This window comes from Acanthisitta chloris, unplaced genomic scaffold (genome assembly GCF_000695815.1).
Source record: "Acanthisitta chloris isolate BGI_N310 unplaced genomic scaffold, ASM69581v1 scaffold3839, whole genome shotgun sequence".
Lineage (NCBI taxonomy): Eukaryota > Metazoa > Chordata > Aves > Passeriformes > Acanthisittidae > Acanthisitta > Acanthisitta chloris.
The window spans coordinates 110,428-129,348 of NW_008692979.1; the positions used below are offsets into that span (position 1 = coordinate 110,428).

General features: G+C 40.6%; 1 protein-coding gene across 1 annotated transcript in view; it reads right to left on the reverse strand.

Annotated features, from left to right (window-relative positions):
• Positions 1-3,656: 3,656 nt before the first annotated feature.
• Positions 3,657-18,921, reverse strand: part of SPOCK1 (sparc/osteonectin, cwcv and kazal-like domains proteoglycan (testican) 1) — a gene marked incomplete at its 5' end in the record, with an annotated part of 117,873 nt that continues 102,608 nt past the window's right edge. The window contains 5 exons of the mRNA XM_009082883.1: positions 3,657-4,138; positions 5,308-5,445; positions 10,533-10,595; positions 11,198-11,419; positions 18,079-18,195. Coding sequence (XP_009081131.1) covers positions 3,948-4,138; positions 5,308-5,445; positions 10,533-10,595; positions 11,198-11,419; positions 18,079-18,195 — 731 coding nt within the window. The remainder of the gene's footprint in view (positions 4,139-5,307; positions 5,446-10,532; positions 10,596-11,197; positions 11,420-18,078; positions 18,196-18,921) is intronic.

The window sequence follows — 18,921 nt, forward strand, 5'->3', positions numbered from 1 at the left end:
TGCAACTATTTCAGACTACAGTTAAGCATTTACAGTTAACCAAAGGTAGCAAAATGCTCACATTCCACTTAACTCCTTATGGAAAAAGCATTCAGAATTTACTATGCAGTTCTACTTACTATGATAGTCTACATCCATCTACAGTAGGGACATCGAACTGAAACACGTAATATTTGGATCTCTCCTTATAGATCTACACATTGAACAGTAACAGACATCAACAGCATTGAGAAAAGTATAAAAAGACCAAAACCCACCTACTGTAGAAAGGGCCTTTTGATGTGTAGTAACTGTACAAAGCAGTCTGTGGATGAAAGGAATCTGAATGGCCTACAAAGGGACTGCAAGGAAAGCCAACAAATGTCAGAAGCTAAGCTTGAGAGATCTGGTGGTCTGGATCAAGTGGTGACCTTAGATCTACGTCAGTTGCTGCTTGAGGGGGGGGAAAAAGGCTACAAAAACTTCTAATATCAAAATATTCCCATGCCAGAAATGTACACTGAGACTAACAGACTAGGCTGGAGAGGCAAAGAGAAGCATTCACTAACAAACAGTGTTGTTTTAAATATAAACTTTACATTTTTCGATATAAACTGTAGAATAAATATTAAATAAACACTTCAAATGGTTTAAAATAATAGTACAGAATAGCTTCAAAATAAAAAAGGGAAAGAAAAATGAAAAGGATTCTTTGTGTTCACAGAAAAGGTCAGTAATGACCCAAAAACCCCAACTGTGCTGAAATCTGAACACAACATTTTGATTTAACCACAGTAGTTAAAAGAAACACAAAGCAATACCTAACAGTATCTCGTAGTCTCTAATATGAAAAGAAAATGAGATTAAAAATTGGTTTGTGTCTCTAAAAGAATAGGACAACTCTGGTTCCATTTTTCACAATGAGAAAATATTAGGAAGGTCAATGACTTGATTCAGGTGGGAAGTCCTGTTTGGGGAAAAAAAAAAAGAAAAGAAAAAGAAGGAGAAAAATGAAGGAATTAAATTGGAAGCAAATCAAATCCTTTACAAATGAAAAATGGAAGGGGCTCGATCTGGAAGAGCATTGGTTCTTGGTAGAATTGCTGTTTTCCTTTTAAAGAAACAGAAGATTCTTTTCTTAACTCATCTTCCCAAACTGGACATAAACATACATATGCACACACATCTCTATGTGCATAAATGTATATATACAGACACATGTATATGTACATATGTATATAAAGAGAGTCTGCAGATCCTTCACCACTGGAGGATGCCAGTGGAACACAGAAGGGTTTTGCTAAATAGCTTTGCAATATTTGGGAACTTGATCTCAAAGCAATCCATAGCCTGGCTGCCCTGCTCCTGTGGAGGCTGGAACACCTGGGATTGGACTCTACTCCCCTGCAGTCATACCCAACTGAGCCAGGCAATAAAATGGCATATTTCCTATGCTGGCTGTGGTTCAGAAGAATATTTGCACAACTGAAGCAGGTGACTGAACAGTTGCCTGAATCCAGGCCAGCAGGCTTAGAACAAGTGTGTTTTTCTGGGTGCAGGGACTTGTGCTACCAGAGGCCAGTTGAGCCAGCCAAAGCATCTGTTCTCTTGCCAGGCTGTGCTGGGCACAGAGCCATTTGACTGGGACCCACCTCGTGTTTGAGCTGGTGAGTATGGGGGAGAGTAACTGGTTTACAGTTAAAGACACAAACCCTGCCAGCTCTCATTTGGAAGCATTGCAGGGTGAAAGCTCACAGCTAGGAGAATATCAATAGCATTGAGAAATGGATGGTGATGCCATGTCTGCTCATGTCAATTGAAGGACCTCCACATTCGCTTTTAAAGGTTTAATTAACACCTTTAATTTAGCTATCTTGCATGTTTGCATGGACAGAGGGCTGCAGCCTTGGACCTTGGTACTGCCTGCAAGGCCTTGGGTCAACAGGCTTTACCTTGGGGAGGTGTTAGGTAGAGAAGGGATTTGCTATGTGACCTTTGATGTAAGGCATAGTCCAGGAAAAGCTGCTGGGACTTTTGGGCTGCCCAAACCCCCATAATTGTATGTGGAAAATAAGTCCAGCTGGAAGGATAAGCATAACTCTACTGATTGTGGAAGTCAGTTCTATGCCAGAACGCAATGGTAATTCTATTTATGCCCCACAGGACAGCAGAGCCAGACCCAGAGACCCAAAAAAATACCAGGATGTCTGAGAAGCAACTTACTGATGGTGTTCAATTGCTTCTCACAAAATCACACTATTTAAGGAAACAGAAATGCTGGTTTATCTCTTCCTCTTGCAAGTCAGCAGGATTTCCTGTGAAAGGCAAGTAGAAAAAAGTGTGTATATGTGTGTGCTGTGCAGCTCATGGACAATGATTTTTAAATACAAAAGGGATTTGATGCAGGGTGGATTGCAGGCCATTTGCAAGTGACTGGGATGGCAGATTTTTGGGAGGATGCAGGGGCGTGAAACATCAAATTCCTCATGGTTTTACCCATCCTGCTGCATTAATAACAATTATGCAAGGCTTGCTCTTTGTTCTCAGCTCATTGATCTAGATAAATAGGAGATAAAAGAGGAGAAAACAACTGAGCCCCAGCAGCACATGGTTCCTGAAAGGAGTCCCTCTTCTGATCAGGTCTGGAAGCAGAGGTACCACCCAGAGGGGGAGAGGAGATGCACAGCCCTGCCAGGCTCTGCAGTGGGCACTGACTTTGGACAGGGCTGAGGCCCAAAGTCTTTGGGCCAGTGTACCTGGAAAGGACACTGTAAATATCTAAATGACAATATGTTGTGATACAAGAGCTTTGAATATATGGGATATGTCGAGGGAATGACAGATCAAATTTTAATACTCTTCTTTTTTAGAAATATTCCAAGTGTGCAGTGTGTCACACTGAGCAAAGAGGTTATGCTGTTGAAATATGGCCACCTAAAGTTTCTTTTTAAAACAGACCAAATAATTATTAACTATTTAAATTAAAGGAACACCAGGCTTGTTACTTTGAAGGTTAGTGTCGTGGAAAGCTTTATAACTTTGGAATGAGGAGCTGCTGAATGCAGAGCAGGCAGAGCCACAGTGTGTGAGCTGGAAGCAGGGCCTGGCTGTGTGAAGTTAGAGAGCCTCTTAGTGCAAATGAGTCCAGACAGAAGCTGAGGAACAGCTATGGAGGTGGTCATGAAGCTAGAAATTCACAAAACTCTCTTTCCTTAAACACTTTGAAAGGAGGATGGACTTTGTTCCCAGCCTGTAGAGTTTGGTCCATGATAGCTGCAGGTTCTCAGCATCTCTTAAGATCAAGGACATGTTTGTTTATCAAATAAACAGTGTCAGCAAGCTGATCTGTGCTCTGGTGGGAGCTTTGCCTTCAGTGTGAGATGGACTAAGCCTGTTGGACTCATTCTCAGAGAACTTAAGGAAAAGCAATTCCTGCCAGTGGGTTTCTTTCTGGATTAAACCCCTGGTGCTGGGCAGTCACCACCCAAAGAGACTCACTCTTAACTGGAACATTACAATTATGGACTAGAAAAGGAGGCACCTCCTTTTCCTTCTTCATGAAAGAAAAAACTGTTTCTGATACGACCCAGATAACAATTTATGACACAAATTCTCTAACATGAGAAGGGTTTCTAAGCCTTGTATTGGTTTGTTGTGCCCCTTCTGGGATTCTTCTTTCATAAGTGGTGCAAGTGAGGATTAAGACATGAAATGGTTTTGAAACAAAACTCATTGCCCCTGTGGATAGAACAAAAATCCCCCAAACCAACTGAACAAAAGCTGTATTCCAAACAGTCCTTGCTGGAAAAAAAAAAAAAAAAAAAAGTTGTCATCCAAATTAAATAGACTATACAAAATTAAACTCAGTAGAGAGGGAATATTTGTGCCAGGTACTCTCAAATACAATTGCAGAGATATGATGTGACTTGCAATATTGTGCAAAACGTGAGTCCTCGTTATGATGGGCACTACCATATATAACCAATTTCATCATCCTTATCATCATCTTCATCTTCATCATCTTCATTAGCTGCTCTTACATGAATCTTCAGTTTCCCTTCTTTGTCTTTTTTTGTTGCTTCAGGTTCCTCTTCCAAATCATCCAGCAATACAACAGATCCACCACTGCCAAAATCCCCTGAGGTTTCTTGCTCTTCTTCTGAAACAGGTAAGGAAGGAAAGGTCATTCCCTCACACCACACCAAATCCCTCATTCATCACTACCTTTCTCAGACAAGCTAGTGTCATTTGCAATGCTATTTTTTAAATTAATTGGTTCAGCTATTCATGAAACACCTTTTAATTTCCAATTTTCATTCTGAATTGAGCTAAATATAAATAAATTTACTCTGAAAAATTTACTTGCATAAAAAAACTCCTATGCATCTTCCTCCTCCTAGAGACATGACCAGAGAGTCCCAGTTCTTGTGCATTCAGATCAGAAAATCATTACTCCTTTGTAAAGACTTTAATTCCATTGTGACTCTGTAAACCAGGTTAAAAATATACCACAAATTGATTTTATTTGAGTGCATAAACCACACTCTGCAAATGTAGCTACTGAACCTAACATCATCTATGTGATTCTGAGCATCTTGGACCTCCCAGGTCTCTGTTCCTTATCAAAAAATAAGCTGCACCCACAACTATCACTGAAGCATTCTGAAGGAATGTAGGTGTAATCTTGCTTGTCTAGCTACAATAGCTAATCAGGGATTTTTTTCACTTACCTACATAATATTGCCCCATCAGCAATTTCTTTTTTTGCTAACATATACAATTTTACACATTTAGACCTTCCTTTGTCTGGAAGGACATTATTCATCAAGTCCCAGTAAATGTGTGTTCCAGACTACACAGAACAATATATTTCCTATATATTAAACACAGAACAATATATTTAATACAATATATTTCCTATCTATTAAACACAGAACAATATATTTAATAACCATGCAGAGCAATCCTAGACCCTTAATTTTAATATCAATAACTATGTTTTCCAGGCTGGTAGCAAACATGTCTTAAGAGAGGTTATTGCCTGCTAAATTCCACTGCAGTCCAAAGAACCAATACTGATAGAAGGGTCCCAGCAAAAATGTCTTAAGAGAGATTATTGCCTGCTAAATTCCACTGCAGTCCAAAGAACCAATACAGATAGAAGGGTCCCATTTGTAGTCTGACTAGGAAAATACAGGAGCACTTTGAACTCTGGTACTAATGTTTCCCTGTTGTCCCTGTAGTTATCATCCTCAGCTGTGCAGTAATGGCAGAGCTTACAAGAGTGTTAATTCCTTCCTTGTCTGAGGAAAGCACATCATTACTCACCACAGCTAACTGTCCCTTGCTTCCTGGAGCCAGCTATCTCATTCCCATACTTATCAACACACCAGCACTGTCCTGTGCTGCCATGGCACTGAGTGGCTTTGTAATAACCTTCTTCATTGCACCGTGGGATGAAAGCACCTGAATAAAATATAAGGTATGCTCAGTCACACAAACCTCTGCAGGAACAAACAGGGAGAGAGAGTATTATGAATTTATCACTTATTTACATGAAGATCTTTACAGTGCTGGTGAGAAAACACACGTGATTAGCTGGTGCCTAAGAGAGGGAAGAAATTGTATCTTGTTAACTCTTTTCAGACACACTGGTCACTGCACAGTGTGTGTTTGTGTATATACAACACACAGAGCAGAGTGGCACACAGTACTAGAGCTAGGTTCCATCTGTCCCTGAATGGTTAATATTCCCACAGAACCTTTTCAGATTTAACTCCTGGTTTGAAACTTTTCTTCTCAACTGGATTATTACCCCAAATTCATTAATTCTGCATTTCCCTTCCATTTGCACTCCTTCAGTGTTTATCATAAGAAGTCTTTCCACAACACTGTAATTAGCCCTGGAAGGTATTTTCCATCTGCTTGCTATTCATACTAATCTCAGGCACATCTTCTGATTTACTGTGAGTTCCCATCTATGAAAGGAGAAATAATACACAAGCTTTACAGAGAGGGACAACAGGATTGGAAGTCAGTAAGTCTTTGGATTTGAAGCCCAGAATTTTTCTCACAATAAACCCAATATAGTGCAGCCTTGTATGGTTCATTCTGCCTTCTGAAGAAGGGAAACTCTCAGGAGAAACCCATGCTATTGTTCCCACCATTTTCAGCAGATACAGCAAATGTACTTCAATATGAAAAGCCCTCTTGTCCTTCGAGATGAGTTAGCTTTATTCCCACAGGAGGTCAGAACATTCATTTTTCCCTTCTTTGTCAATTGCTTCAATTTGAAACATGGCAGAAACACACCCTTGCCCCCAAATTTCTTGTCTCAAATGATTTTGGAGAAAGCATTTTTCTCCTTTGTCAAAGATACCAGTGATTTACTGGTGACACAGTAAGTTTTTTAACTAGTTCCATGTGTAGCATCTATTCAGACAGTTCATGTGTCAAAGGGGCCACTTCCACTACATTTCTCCCAGGAAAAAAATGAATGAAAAGGTGCTGCCCAAATGTCACGAGATTTTCTATATAAAAGACATAAAAGTGGAAGTCAGTCAGTCTCATAAACACACAGAGCTCTATAAAGTGAATCTCTGAATGACCAAACTCATTGCTCTGCAGATCTTGTCTAATATTTGAGTGCTGCTAATGTAGGTCTGGAAGATGAGAACAGAAACCTTTGACCATCTGCAGAAATACTTGTATTTTGGATCAGTTTTGGAGGCCACTTCACACCCATTAGTAAGAGTGTTTTAAACAACTTCAGAGCTTGATCTTATAGCAGGTACCACCACTATGTTCACATACAAATGTAAGCATACTCAAGACTACCAAAGACTCATTCTCACTGCAAGAGAATAGTCCTAATAATCACACACATGTATTTGCCTTTGCAGGATTTTCACTGTTCAAACCTTTATTTCAATATTGATTAGGAAAGGTGTTTTTTTATATTGATGCTGTCTCTGACAAGCCCTCCAGGTGTTACTTGGACTGTACACAACCTTGGGAAATGTGCTCAGGTGTTGACTTTGAGCTGGGGTAAACAGCACAGCAGTGCCAACGTCACTGGAGATCCTGTGATTTCTGATGAGCATCTGACTTCAGGAAATGATCAAAGGGGCAACCTCAGTGGCATTACATGGTGAGTAGTGAATGGCTTTTGCATTTTAAACTGTCTCATGCTTTCTCTTTCACTTGGGCAATGCAACATGTCCCTCCTTTGGAACAGACCTTCTTGCATAGCTTCAGTGTTTCTTGTAAGCTATGAAAATGTTCCACATTGCCTTTAAAAGCCATAGATTTAAAAATAAATTATGGCCCAGGCTCACTGCCAACATAACTGTGTGGAATAGATTCACACTTTGGGTCACAGTGAAGAGTAGAAGGTACTTTTCCTTCTGCATGGCAAATTTGTGCCAATTTGTATGTAACACAGGAGCTTTAAATATTTAGCTATGCATACTAATGGCACAGTATTTGCCAACTATCAGAGGGAAGATACAGTGTCTCCTCTCCAACATGTCAGGTGTAGGTGATAATTTGGAGAAGATAGAGAGTCACTGGGAGCAAGTGTTGTACAACATGATGCTTTGTCCTAGAAATTGTAGATAAATCAGCCTGTGTTCATTAGAAATAAGCTGACCACAAGTTCTGCTATTCTGGAGTATGACACCCAGACAGATCTTTTTTTTTTTGGGAGAATATTTCACCCCATAATTTCTTTTGGCATCAGAGAACATCTGCAGACTTTGGAAGGAGAAAGGAACTTTCCTTTCCCTAGGTTCTTGCACAGATGTTGCTTTCCCACGGTGTGGAGAGAGACTCTGGACTACCTGTACTCCTAAGCACTAACATTAGTCCCTCCCCACCAACCTGCCTCAGGCTAGTAAATCCTGCCTCTCCCCTCCCTCTTTATCCTATGAGATATTTAATTATTCTACACACACTTGAACAGCACTGTTGCATCTGTATCCTCTTTATGGGCCCAGACCTATATCTCCTTTTTTTCCCCCCATTGTTTCCTTATCTACATAATACTCCCCTTCCTCAGAGAACATGGGGAGAATAATCATATGCTAAAGATAGTGAAGCACACAGGTAAAAGCCTGACAGAGTTAAGTGCTAGCCAGCACACAGCTTCTTATATTTGCTATTATATTAGCTGAATCCACAGGGCTGATACAGGAGAAAACAGTGATGGGAGCAGAAATTTATTACCTTAGTGATGTGGGAGAGGCATTATCAGGCTGCACAGTTGTATGCTCTAAAAGTACAGTCTCTGCAGTTAATTGTACTCTAGATAAATCTGCTAGGAAAAGATGAATAGTGCTGTTTACTTTTTAATTCAGTCCCCTGGGATGCTAGACTCTATTTGAAAGCCTCCAAATTCAACATCTCTAATGGCAATTGCTTTGAAGTACTTTGTTGTAACTGTCATGTGTTTTGAGAAGTATATAGAGAACAAAATATCAAAAGTTATCACTTTTATCAATGGATACAAGTTCACAGAAACCTTCTTCATGCTACTGCCCAGACTGTTAAGTGCTGTGCTCTCTATGTCAGGGTCAGAGGAGGAAAGAGAATAATTAAAGATTAGTTTCTCTGAAAATATTCATCTCCCTTTTCCATCTTTACTGCTGCTATGAGTCACGTGTATGTTTTCGTTTCCATCTGCATGATTTTTCAGTCAGTGAAGAGAAAAGACAATGTTTTCCACTGTATAAATAGCTCTGATATCAGATTAAAATCTCCCAGACAGGTGTCATTATGCAGACAGACTTTCAAGGTAGGTGAAGCAAAGACTTCCTCTCTATATTATAATTTTCTAGCATGTGGAACAACCTATGCCTGACACCTTGATTTGTTGAGCCTTAGCCACTTTCATTCTTTTTTTTCTTTTTAATACAGTTGACTAGAAGTTATTTGTGCTAAGGGACCATTCTTACTGCTTTTACTTTGTCATTTTACTCCTGCTATTGTGATCAGATCCCAGTGACAAGTGCTACAACTACCTTCATGTTGTAGTACCTGCAGCACAGGCATCATTCTTCCCACACACCAGAGCAAACCACTTATGTTTCAACCTAGATGACATTTATTGCACATAGCAAATAACAGCAAAGCATAAAATAAATATGGGATAGTCAAAGCTATCTATTAAGAACTGGGCTTCTTATTCTTTTCAGTGGTTTTGAAAATCATAACACCCATGAGACAGAGAACACCGTGACTTCCTCTGCCACAACATCCACTCGAACACAAATGCAAAATATTTACTGAATGGAGAACACATACCATGAGTGATCAATCCTCCCTTGGCTCCCACAGCTAGGAACAGCAGGAGCTGTAACTCTGAAACATCTTAATCTTTATGTGAACTTGCTGTGAAAGGATGATGGATCTAAACCACAGTTGCTGTGGCATTTGGGAGTGTTTATTCTTCATTTAAGCCAAAGAATCCAGGTTGGGACCTGGACATTGAGTCCTAATGGCAGTGGTATCTGGGAATGGCAGGATTTGGCAAAGATGAGCTTTGCAGAAGCTCTGTTTAAAGGGTCTGCTACTGAGTATCTAGAAACATCAGACTAAAGTCTGAGCACCACCTGAGCAGCATTGCAGCAGAGCTGGTGATGCCCTGAGAACCTGACACATATCCTTGATGCTGGGCCTGGCAGCCTGGGCCTGAGCTCAGCCAGACTCCTCCAGGGTGAAATGCAGAGCTTGCTGTAAAAAGGGACTTTAATCTGTCCAGGGATACCCTGGTGATTTGGCTGTATGTACAGAAATGTGCTAAGACAGAAGTTTCAATAAGATACCAGCACATAAAAGCCAGGCTACATACCACTGGGTGATTTAAGGGTAGGGAATTAGTCACCTTAAATTTACTAAGTTCAACAACCTGATTTTTTAGTAATTAAATGGGAAAATGCCAGCTGGGGATTTATTGAATCTAGTTGTAGATAACAGAGTGGTGTAAGTTATGAATCAATTCAGATCCCAATAGGCACTAGAGAGAGGGACAGGCATGATCCCATCTTACAGCATGAAGCATCCTGCAGGGCTGCCTCAAATGAGATGATAGAAACTCCTGTTTTCATATAGACAAAATACACTGAAATATTTGTAAGGGTGATTAGGCAAAACTGAACCTGCCTGCATTGCACCATAACTGGAAGGAGACAGAAACTCATTGGCTATGCACCTTCAGTCACCCTTCAAAAATGGGAGGCTGGAGTATCAGCAGCCTCCGTACCTACTCTGACCTATGAGGTGATGAAGGCAAAATTAAGCTCTGTGCAGACAAGACTTTGCATTTCTGGAGAGCTGTAAATTAGTTCTGAACCCGTTGCCATGCTGACACCTGTTCTGTGTGTTGCTATCTCATTATTTGTTTAATTTCATAGTGTCAGGCCTACACTCCGTGCTGCATATTCCCGACTCAAAACATTAGTCTCTAATTGAAAAACCATTACTGCATATAAAGTTACAATAATCACAGAAGCTTTAATTAGTTGAGTAAATGAATAGCAAGTAATCGAACTTACCCAACAGACTCTTCCCTCTACTTAGCTTTTGAATTCTATTCATTTCATTCTGGCAAGGAAGACCTAAAATATAATGTGCAAGAATCAGTTTCCAGATGGTACAGGACAGACTCTGTAATGACTGGCTTCACTGCTGACATGAAATGTAGACTGCTGTACACCTGGGAATGAGAGCAGCCCATATGCTGGTACTGTACCACAAAACAAATTTATGTCATTAACTTCACTAATTAAAAAAAAAAAGAAAAAAAAAGGCTACACTCGGTAGTTGAGACTAGTATTTGGGGGCCATGTTCATTGTTAAACCATTCTAGCTCTCTTTTCACCAAACTGACATCATGTCAGCTCTGTGATTTATGACTTGTTAATTGACTAATTTTTTTCATTAATAAAACAGTAAGTTCTCAAGACTTGGATCAGCAACAGAGCTTATTTCCAGATTGTGTTCACTGGCACTTACTACTTCGTTTATTTTAATGATATTAATATAGTTCATCTGTGACATTAAACATGGTTCTGCAATGCCCTTTCACACCAGTGCTGGGGAGAAAAGCTTTTTAATGCATCTGTCTGCCAGTTAGCAATCTCTATGAACAGGCCAATCAAACCTGAAACACAGGGATAGTCAAACAACTCCTCTTTGTGCTGTAAATTGCAGAACTCACCTCCTGGCTTCTGGAAGCAATAGCACCACTCGTTGTTGGAAAGCTTCCCATCTTTGAAGGAGTCACAGGAGTTGAAGAGTGGCTTGACACATGGCTCGTACTTATCCAGATAGATGGCACTGATCTCTGAGGGATCCAGCAGCAGGTCATAGTTCATGTCAAGTTTGTTGAACATCCAGCCTAAGGAGTCCTTACAGATTGGTAGTATGCTGGTGTCAAATCCTGTAAGAAGATAGGCAAATATTCCCCAGCTGAACCCCAGCATGCCCATGGCACAGGAATCAGTGCTAAGGTGAAGCCTTGTTACTGGCTGGAATCTGAACATCAAGCTGACTTGCCCAAAGCAGAACAAAATTCTAAGAAAGACAGAACTGATTGTGGTAAAGCTTAAAAACCAAGCATAGTTACAACCTAGAGCACTACTCACACTCTGAAGGAGCTGTGGGGTGGAGAGGGCTGTGATTCAGAGCTGATTTCTGTAATTCATAGTTATATCTACTTAAAAAATTCATGCTCATCTTTTTTCCCATCCTCAGTGCAAGTGGCTTGGCCTTGTTCCAGGACACTGAAATGTGATGAGAAATGACTGCATCCACCATATTTTCAAACTAGGCTGAGTCTGAATGCAATTTAAATCCTGTTTTCCAGACTTGTTTCTAGTTGCCTGATCAAACTCTTTCCTGCTGTGCTCTCACCTTCCACCTCACATCCTAGCTTTTCCCTCTTCAAAGCCCTGTCTCCTGTGGTAGACAACAAAATGCTTTGATGTGGACTGTCTGGGGGAGGCAGGGGGAGAGAATGGACTGAGCATCTCTGTTTCTTACACCACTCTGAGGACTGGCACTGCTTCAGCTGGAGCTCCACACAGTCTCTCGTGTGCTGTACCAGCACTGCTCCTTCCTGCAGCCTCCAGGATTGTGCAGCAATACAGGATTCTGCTCTTCCAGTGCTTTGGAAACCATCATCATCATTCATTTTAATAGCACAAATTCTTCAAAGACTGCAGCAGCACCAGCAGTGGTTATCACAGAAAGCCCAAGTCATGCATATAGATGCCCAGAAGTATATACATGTCCCAGTATTCTGCAGTCTCCACAAAAACAGAGGCATTACCTTCTTTCACACATGAGAAGGGTGTAATAAATCCATACTGTCCTGATATTTTTGCAATGCTTGGACTAAATTCCAAGTTATCTATGAGGTAAGGAAGTGTATTTATGATACAGAAATAACAAATCTGATAATATGGATATCGGTTTCAACCAGGACTAAGGAACATGAATACATTGGCTGAGGATCTGCAGGGACAGAGGGTTCCTGACACCCCTGGCACCTCACACTGTTCTAGCTGTGAGCAGTCACCTGCCTGTGCTCTGCTTCTTCTGCTTTGGGCCACATGGAGAAGCCTGATGAGCTTTTTCCTTTTGCAGCATCTTTCATTGAAAGAGGTCAAGCTTAGCTTTCTTTGCTGTACATGTCAAGTTCTTTTTCAGTATGCTGCTTTGTTAAAGTGAACCTAAGTTGTTGCTGGAATCACGCTGACAGTTTGTCCAAGCTCTGCAGCCTACCTGCTATTTTAAGCATTAATCCAAAGGAGAGCAGAGCTTTGTGCTGTGCTTTTCGTATGCAACTGCAGCTGAAGGTTGTCAGTGACACGGAGGGACAATCACAAGGGTTAACTAATGGGAAGGTTTGTGTCATTCATAATACATGTTTCTCTAAGGAGGGAAGAAGGTAAGGCCATTTCCTCAGGGCTAGAGGCAGCTCAGAGAAATCATGCTGAACATTTCATCACATTTTTGTGCTGTTATCTCCTCGAACATTATCTAATCGTGTCTGAGCACAGTGAAAAAGAAAAAAAGGCCATGTGAATAGATGGAGGGAGGAAACCTGCTTGCCTTGCCGAAGCAATTAGGAATATTGACTTCAATTATTTCAGTCACCTGAAGAAGGCAAGCAGGATTTGATCACTGTGCAGTCTTTTGTTGAATGAAAGGATTTAAGAATCCTTGCCTTTGCCTTTCCAAAGCAACAGGAGCAGGGCACACAGTCCTGCCTTGTGCAGTGTATGCTGTGCCAAATTCCTCACCACGGGGCAGGTTAAAAGTAGTCAAATAGGCAGGGGTGGATCATTCAGCAGCATGGTAGAGCTGGGATCAGTACATGCTTCAGCTATCCCAGTTTAACAGTTTTCAGGAGAAAAAGAGCTAGGTTCTGTTTTCTGCTCTTTTTTTTCTTTTTTTTTTTTTTTTTGCACAGATGCCCTCTCTGCTGATGGACTTTACACCCTGCTGTGGCACTTACTGCTGCAAAGATGAGGAACTACAAGGTCTGTTGTACAATCAGTTGAGTATGGTATGTGTTGTTCAGCCCCAGTGGGTCTCTAAAGGTCATCTCTTAACTGGCAAGGATCAACACAGGAAGGAGGAGATTCTGGCATGAACCTGCCCCTGACAGTGCCTGTAGGTTATTTCTGAGTCGTGTTTACCTCCCTGCTGGGTAGTCTCTACCCATGTGTACACAACTGGGATACAACACCAGTGTGCCCTCAGCACTGATCTGTCAGAGCATATCACAAGATGTGAGTACAAAGGTGCTCTGTGACATACCACCAGGGTTTGGATGTGAGACACAATTATGAAAGGTCACTCATGAAGAGAGTTAACTGCATTAGTTGAAGAGATTTTGATTGTAATGTCTTATAAACAAGGGAGCTTTCACTGGTGTGACCAGAGTCCCAGATTAGGTTTATTAAGAGGTTGCATTATTAAACTGTACTGGAAGTCTTTAAATATTGAAGTGGTAGATATGACAAAGTCCTTAGCTAGATGGTTATCACCACTGGAAAGGTTAATTCTTTAACCTTTCCACATAGTTGACCACATAGTTTAACCAACATGCATGTAGTTGACCACATAGTTTAACCAACATGTAGTTGAAGGTGAATAGTAATATCTAACTCCACATTGTCTCCTGATAAAAGGTACTGACTATAAATCACCTTTTAACAACATTGCATCTGCAGCTCAAATCCAACAATCCTGGATGCTCTCAGCACCCAGCAAAAGGAAGGAAAGCCAAGAGTGCCTGAGTGTGCAATGCAGACTCTGACTTGCATAACCAGGGGCAGCTGATGGAAAATGGTTTTCAGAGCTCACCTTCACTGGGAGGTCACTGTGCTGCCATCAACGTGGTGAGACCAAGTGATGTTGAATGAATTAACTCCTTTGTAGAGTCTTTTGATGTAATTTGCTGGATGAAACAAACCACATACTGTAATTCTGTCATCTTTTCAGTGCTTGGTTAATAGGCTGAGTTTCCAGTACAACAGACCCAGAATAACCTTAGTGAGAACTTTTCCCTGTCTTTCTGTACATCAGCTCAGCACTGCAGTGCCTTTGGTGGAAGCAGGGGAGCAGTGCAGGCTCTGTATCCCTCCTACTCTTGGCTCCTCAGCAGAGGCTGCCAACACAGATGCCAATTGATGTCAGTTTGGGTGGTGGTTGCTCTCATTTGGACACCTGCTCACAAGGACCTGGACTGAGACCATCATGTTTCTCATCCTGACCGACAGCTGTTCAGCATCCTAACAACTTTCATTCACTACAGAGCTGGAAGGAAATCAAACTGGTGACCTACATGTAAAAGTCTCACATCCCATTAATACATAAAATGCTCCACCTCCTCTGAATTAAAATGGAATTAAATTTAAAAAAGTATTTAAGTGAAAATCCTAATTAAAAATAAACACACCTTCTGGTGTGTAAAAATGATTTTCCCTTTTCAAGAGTTGATTTATACGAGCCAGTTTTATTTTACTAAAGTATACTACAATTAAATTAACAGGGGCATAATTAACCTAATTTCCCCCATCGCTCAAAATAAAGGAAGGTGGAGAAGAAATGTTCCCCTGAAAAAAATCCTTTATATTCCATAGATCTCTAGTAAAAGACAAACAACTCCCACTACAACCAAAGAGACTATCTAGATACAATACAGGGATGTTATGAATTATCAGCAGGCTCAGGAGCAATTTGGATCTGATCTTGCTACCTAATTAGTTTTATTATTTCCTTCTGTCAAAGCATGTCCCCAAGTTTCTTATATAATTTATTGAGGAGATTTTAATTGTACAAAGCCTGCAGAAGACAAGGTTTCTGGCCCTTGGTGCTTTGCTGGGATCAGAGAGCTCATTGAATGCAGGTTTGAGATTTAAACACAATGATTTCCCTCATCCTTTGCCTTTCAACCGAGTTAAAAAGAAGACAAAAAGGAGTGTACTTTTTCCTTTACCTGCGGGTGAACTTAATCTATTCAAAATGTTTATTTACACTCAACACTAGCATCTTGAAAATTTAATGTAGCATAGAGAAGTCTCTGCTGGAACACCTTCTCTAGACAGCTGATGTGTCCGAGGCATCGTAGTCATCACATCCCACCACCTGTTCCTTTACTGCCACAGGGGCACATTCAACTGGGTTACTTTGAGGTTGTTCATGCCTTTTAAGACTCTACAGGCATAACCAAACCAGTTCGAGTTTAATGAAGTGATCCATCTGGTGAGGAGGGCAACACATGCAGAGCAATCAAAAAAGGGCAATGTGTACATCAGAACACATTCCCAGAGCTGTGTGTGTCCTGTTTGCCAGGATTCACACAAAGTCTTTGCTATGCCTTGCATATGTGAACTTTGCTTTGAATTCTCAGCCCTGTTTAAGATGCCTTTCATTTTTACAAACGTTTGAAGTTGGAGGGAGCCAAATACTGCCATCCTTACTTTGTGAGTATTTTCAGAGCTACCAGAGAGAACTGGAGCTGCAGAATTTGGCACATACAAACTACTTCATGAATACTGTTGCAAACCCTTGAAAATTCAAACAAGCCCAAGTGTTGTGGCATTCAGAAATGATTTAAGCATCTAAACTCCTAAGGTTTGTGGTGGTTTGGGTTTTTTTTAAAACTGATATATAAGAAAATGTGCCAAACTAAGTTGACAGTCTAAAAATGAACATTGTTGAGATCAAGTGTTTAAGATCATCAAGGCAGCCTTTCATATAAAAGCTGCCAGGAATCAAACTCAACTAAAAAGAGATAACAACTCCTCTGTGAATCAGAGCAAACACTGCAGAACTACCAGGAATGTTTTTCTCACTGAAATTGCTTCAGAAAAAAATCCCAACACCTCAATACCTTTAGGGCTGTGTTTGGTCTTTGGCCTCTGGTAAGGTCCTCATGAGGACCTCACAGGTCATCAGCATTAAAACCATCCTTTTGACAATCTGATTTCATGTGATTCTGGGCCTAAAGGACTTCAAACAAAGTTTAAAGTCTCTAAGGCTTTCTGACATGGGGTCTGAAATGAATTCCCATCTGGAAGTCATGATTAGCTGTACATCCAGTTGCTTTTTGCACTATGGTTTGGCTCCCTCTGCGTGAGAATATCCTTTCTGGTCTCCTGTTTCAGAAATAAGTAGGACGTGTGGTTTGAAAGATCCTGACTTCGTTGTAAATACGATGGAAAACAAGGGTCACATGAAAAAGATAATTTACACAGAATGTGGTTTGTTTCATCACAGAGTTTTAAGATATTTTTGCCTGGCATTAATGAGTTTGACTACAGTTTTGAGCAATACAGCCTGTGGTATATTCAGTCTCTTTAGGAAGGGGCTAATTGCTACCCCAGCTCGGAAGCAGCACAAAGAGGAGAGCTGAGAAGACATGGACCAACAGTAAATGCCAGTTCAGATGTGCTAAGTCTGCTCTACTGCCCCTTTAGCCTCTGCAGACTCACACTACAGGGACACTAAGCATCAGGGTGAAAAGAGCCACAAAAGGGAGCAGCTTTGAACTCTGTGTGTGCAGCCTCTGCCTTTAGGACAGCTTATACCAGAGAATCAGGGCACTGAAGAGAAGGTGAGCTCCACACCCAGATAAAAGTTGTGTATCCTACTTTTCAGCCCAAGGGCCCATGTGTTTTGGGACATACTATTTAAAAGAATTAATGAGTCCTTACAGAAAATAAATTCGCATCTGCTCTCTGATGAACATGACCTCTTTTGATGGTGTTATTTGAATCTTTCCCCTCCCTGGTGGGTAAATGACATCAAAATCAGTCATGTTGGCTTCACCCACAGAGAGTAAATGTCCTCTAAACTGTTCATTTTCTTCCTTTCTTAAAAAAAAAAAATCATCAAAGGAAGCAAGGATGTTGTTATTAAATACCTAGGACACAATAGATTCCAGCTTTCCATACCATTTAACTCTTCCAGCTCCATGACTGAGGTGTGTATGTTGTTAGCAGGAAATTGCAAAATAAAATCTAAGTGAGGTTTTTCCAATATTGGAGAATTTTCCCTATGCTTGTATGTCATGTTTTTGGTTCATGTCACAGCCATCGGGTCAGAAAATGCTTGGCCATAAAACTGGTGGGTAAGCATACACCATAGTCCAACCCCAAGAACTGATTTGGATGCAGGCACATTGACATGGTGGGTGATGGAATTTAACTGTAGAGAGACAAACTATGCCATGTTAGTTAACCTCAGGACTTAAGAAAAGTCCCTGAGCAGTTTCATTTACTAGTAAAGAGGTGCCCTCCATGGCCTTCAGGTGCTGTTATTTGCCTGATTAACTTTTGAAGGTCTCTCTGTCTCTAACTGCCAGTTTTGAGAGCAATTTGGGCCAGAGACAGTACAGAAAGATTTCAGCTCCTTTGGAAAATGGTTGGAAAATTTATTTGCAGGATCAGGTCTCCTGTGTACATTCTTACTTACTGGCTTGATATGCCAGTGTAGCTCTAAGAGGTGTACTCAATGAATGCTGTCTCAGGCTGAGAAGCTGCCTACAACACCCAATGTTCAAAGGAAAAGAGGTTTTCTTACTGCCTTGTGCTGTCTCTGAGCTTGTGGGTTTGATGACACGATTTGCATCCTCATGAAGAGCACCAAACCAGTCTTTTAGTCGTGAAGCCAGATTCCTCAGCTCTTTGTCTGTGCAACCTAGAAAAAGAACAAAGCACCAGAATGAGTCAGGAGCACCAGGGAAATAAAACCTTCCCAAGAGAGTCTATTAGGAAAATAGTGTTGATGGTTGTAAAGTTCTTCTCATTAAGAGCTCTGAAGTAAAAGAGAAGTTTAGGGAAAAGGAGGCAAGTTTAAAAGAAAACGTAAGTTATTATGACTCAAGTACTTCCTTGGATTTGTGATGGAAGAAGTGCCAAGCAGAGCTACCCTCCAGTTCACAAGTAGAGCTGTGTGACTATTTAACTTAAATATTTTCACCTTTTAGGATTTCAGAGAAAAATATCAGTCAAACAGATGGGGAGGAGGGACATACATGCCTAGATATGCTACTCGAACAAGATGCTAGGAATAATTTATAACCACATTTGGCTTAGTATAAAGCTATTATTGCAGTAATAGGAAATATATCTACAGAAAAAATTGTTATGTTCGTCTAGTTCTACTGGAAGTGAGAACCTGCCACCTCTGAAGGTTGTCAATTCCATTTTGTTAGCTAGGTAAAACATTTATTTTCTTATAAATTTTTACTGAGAAATATCTCATTTTCCCAGAAATTTCTGCCAAGAGATTAACATCCAGGTGAAGCAAATACTTTTAAGGAAGAAAGCTGCATTAGTTACCAGTTTCTGTCAGAAAAAATATTCCTGTTTCTGTATCATGTTTAGTGCTTAAAATTCACATGCTCAGGCAATTTTATTATTC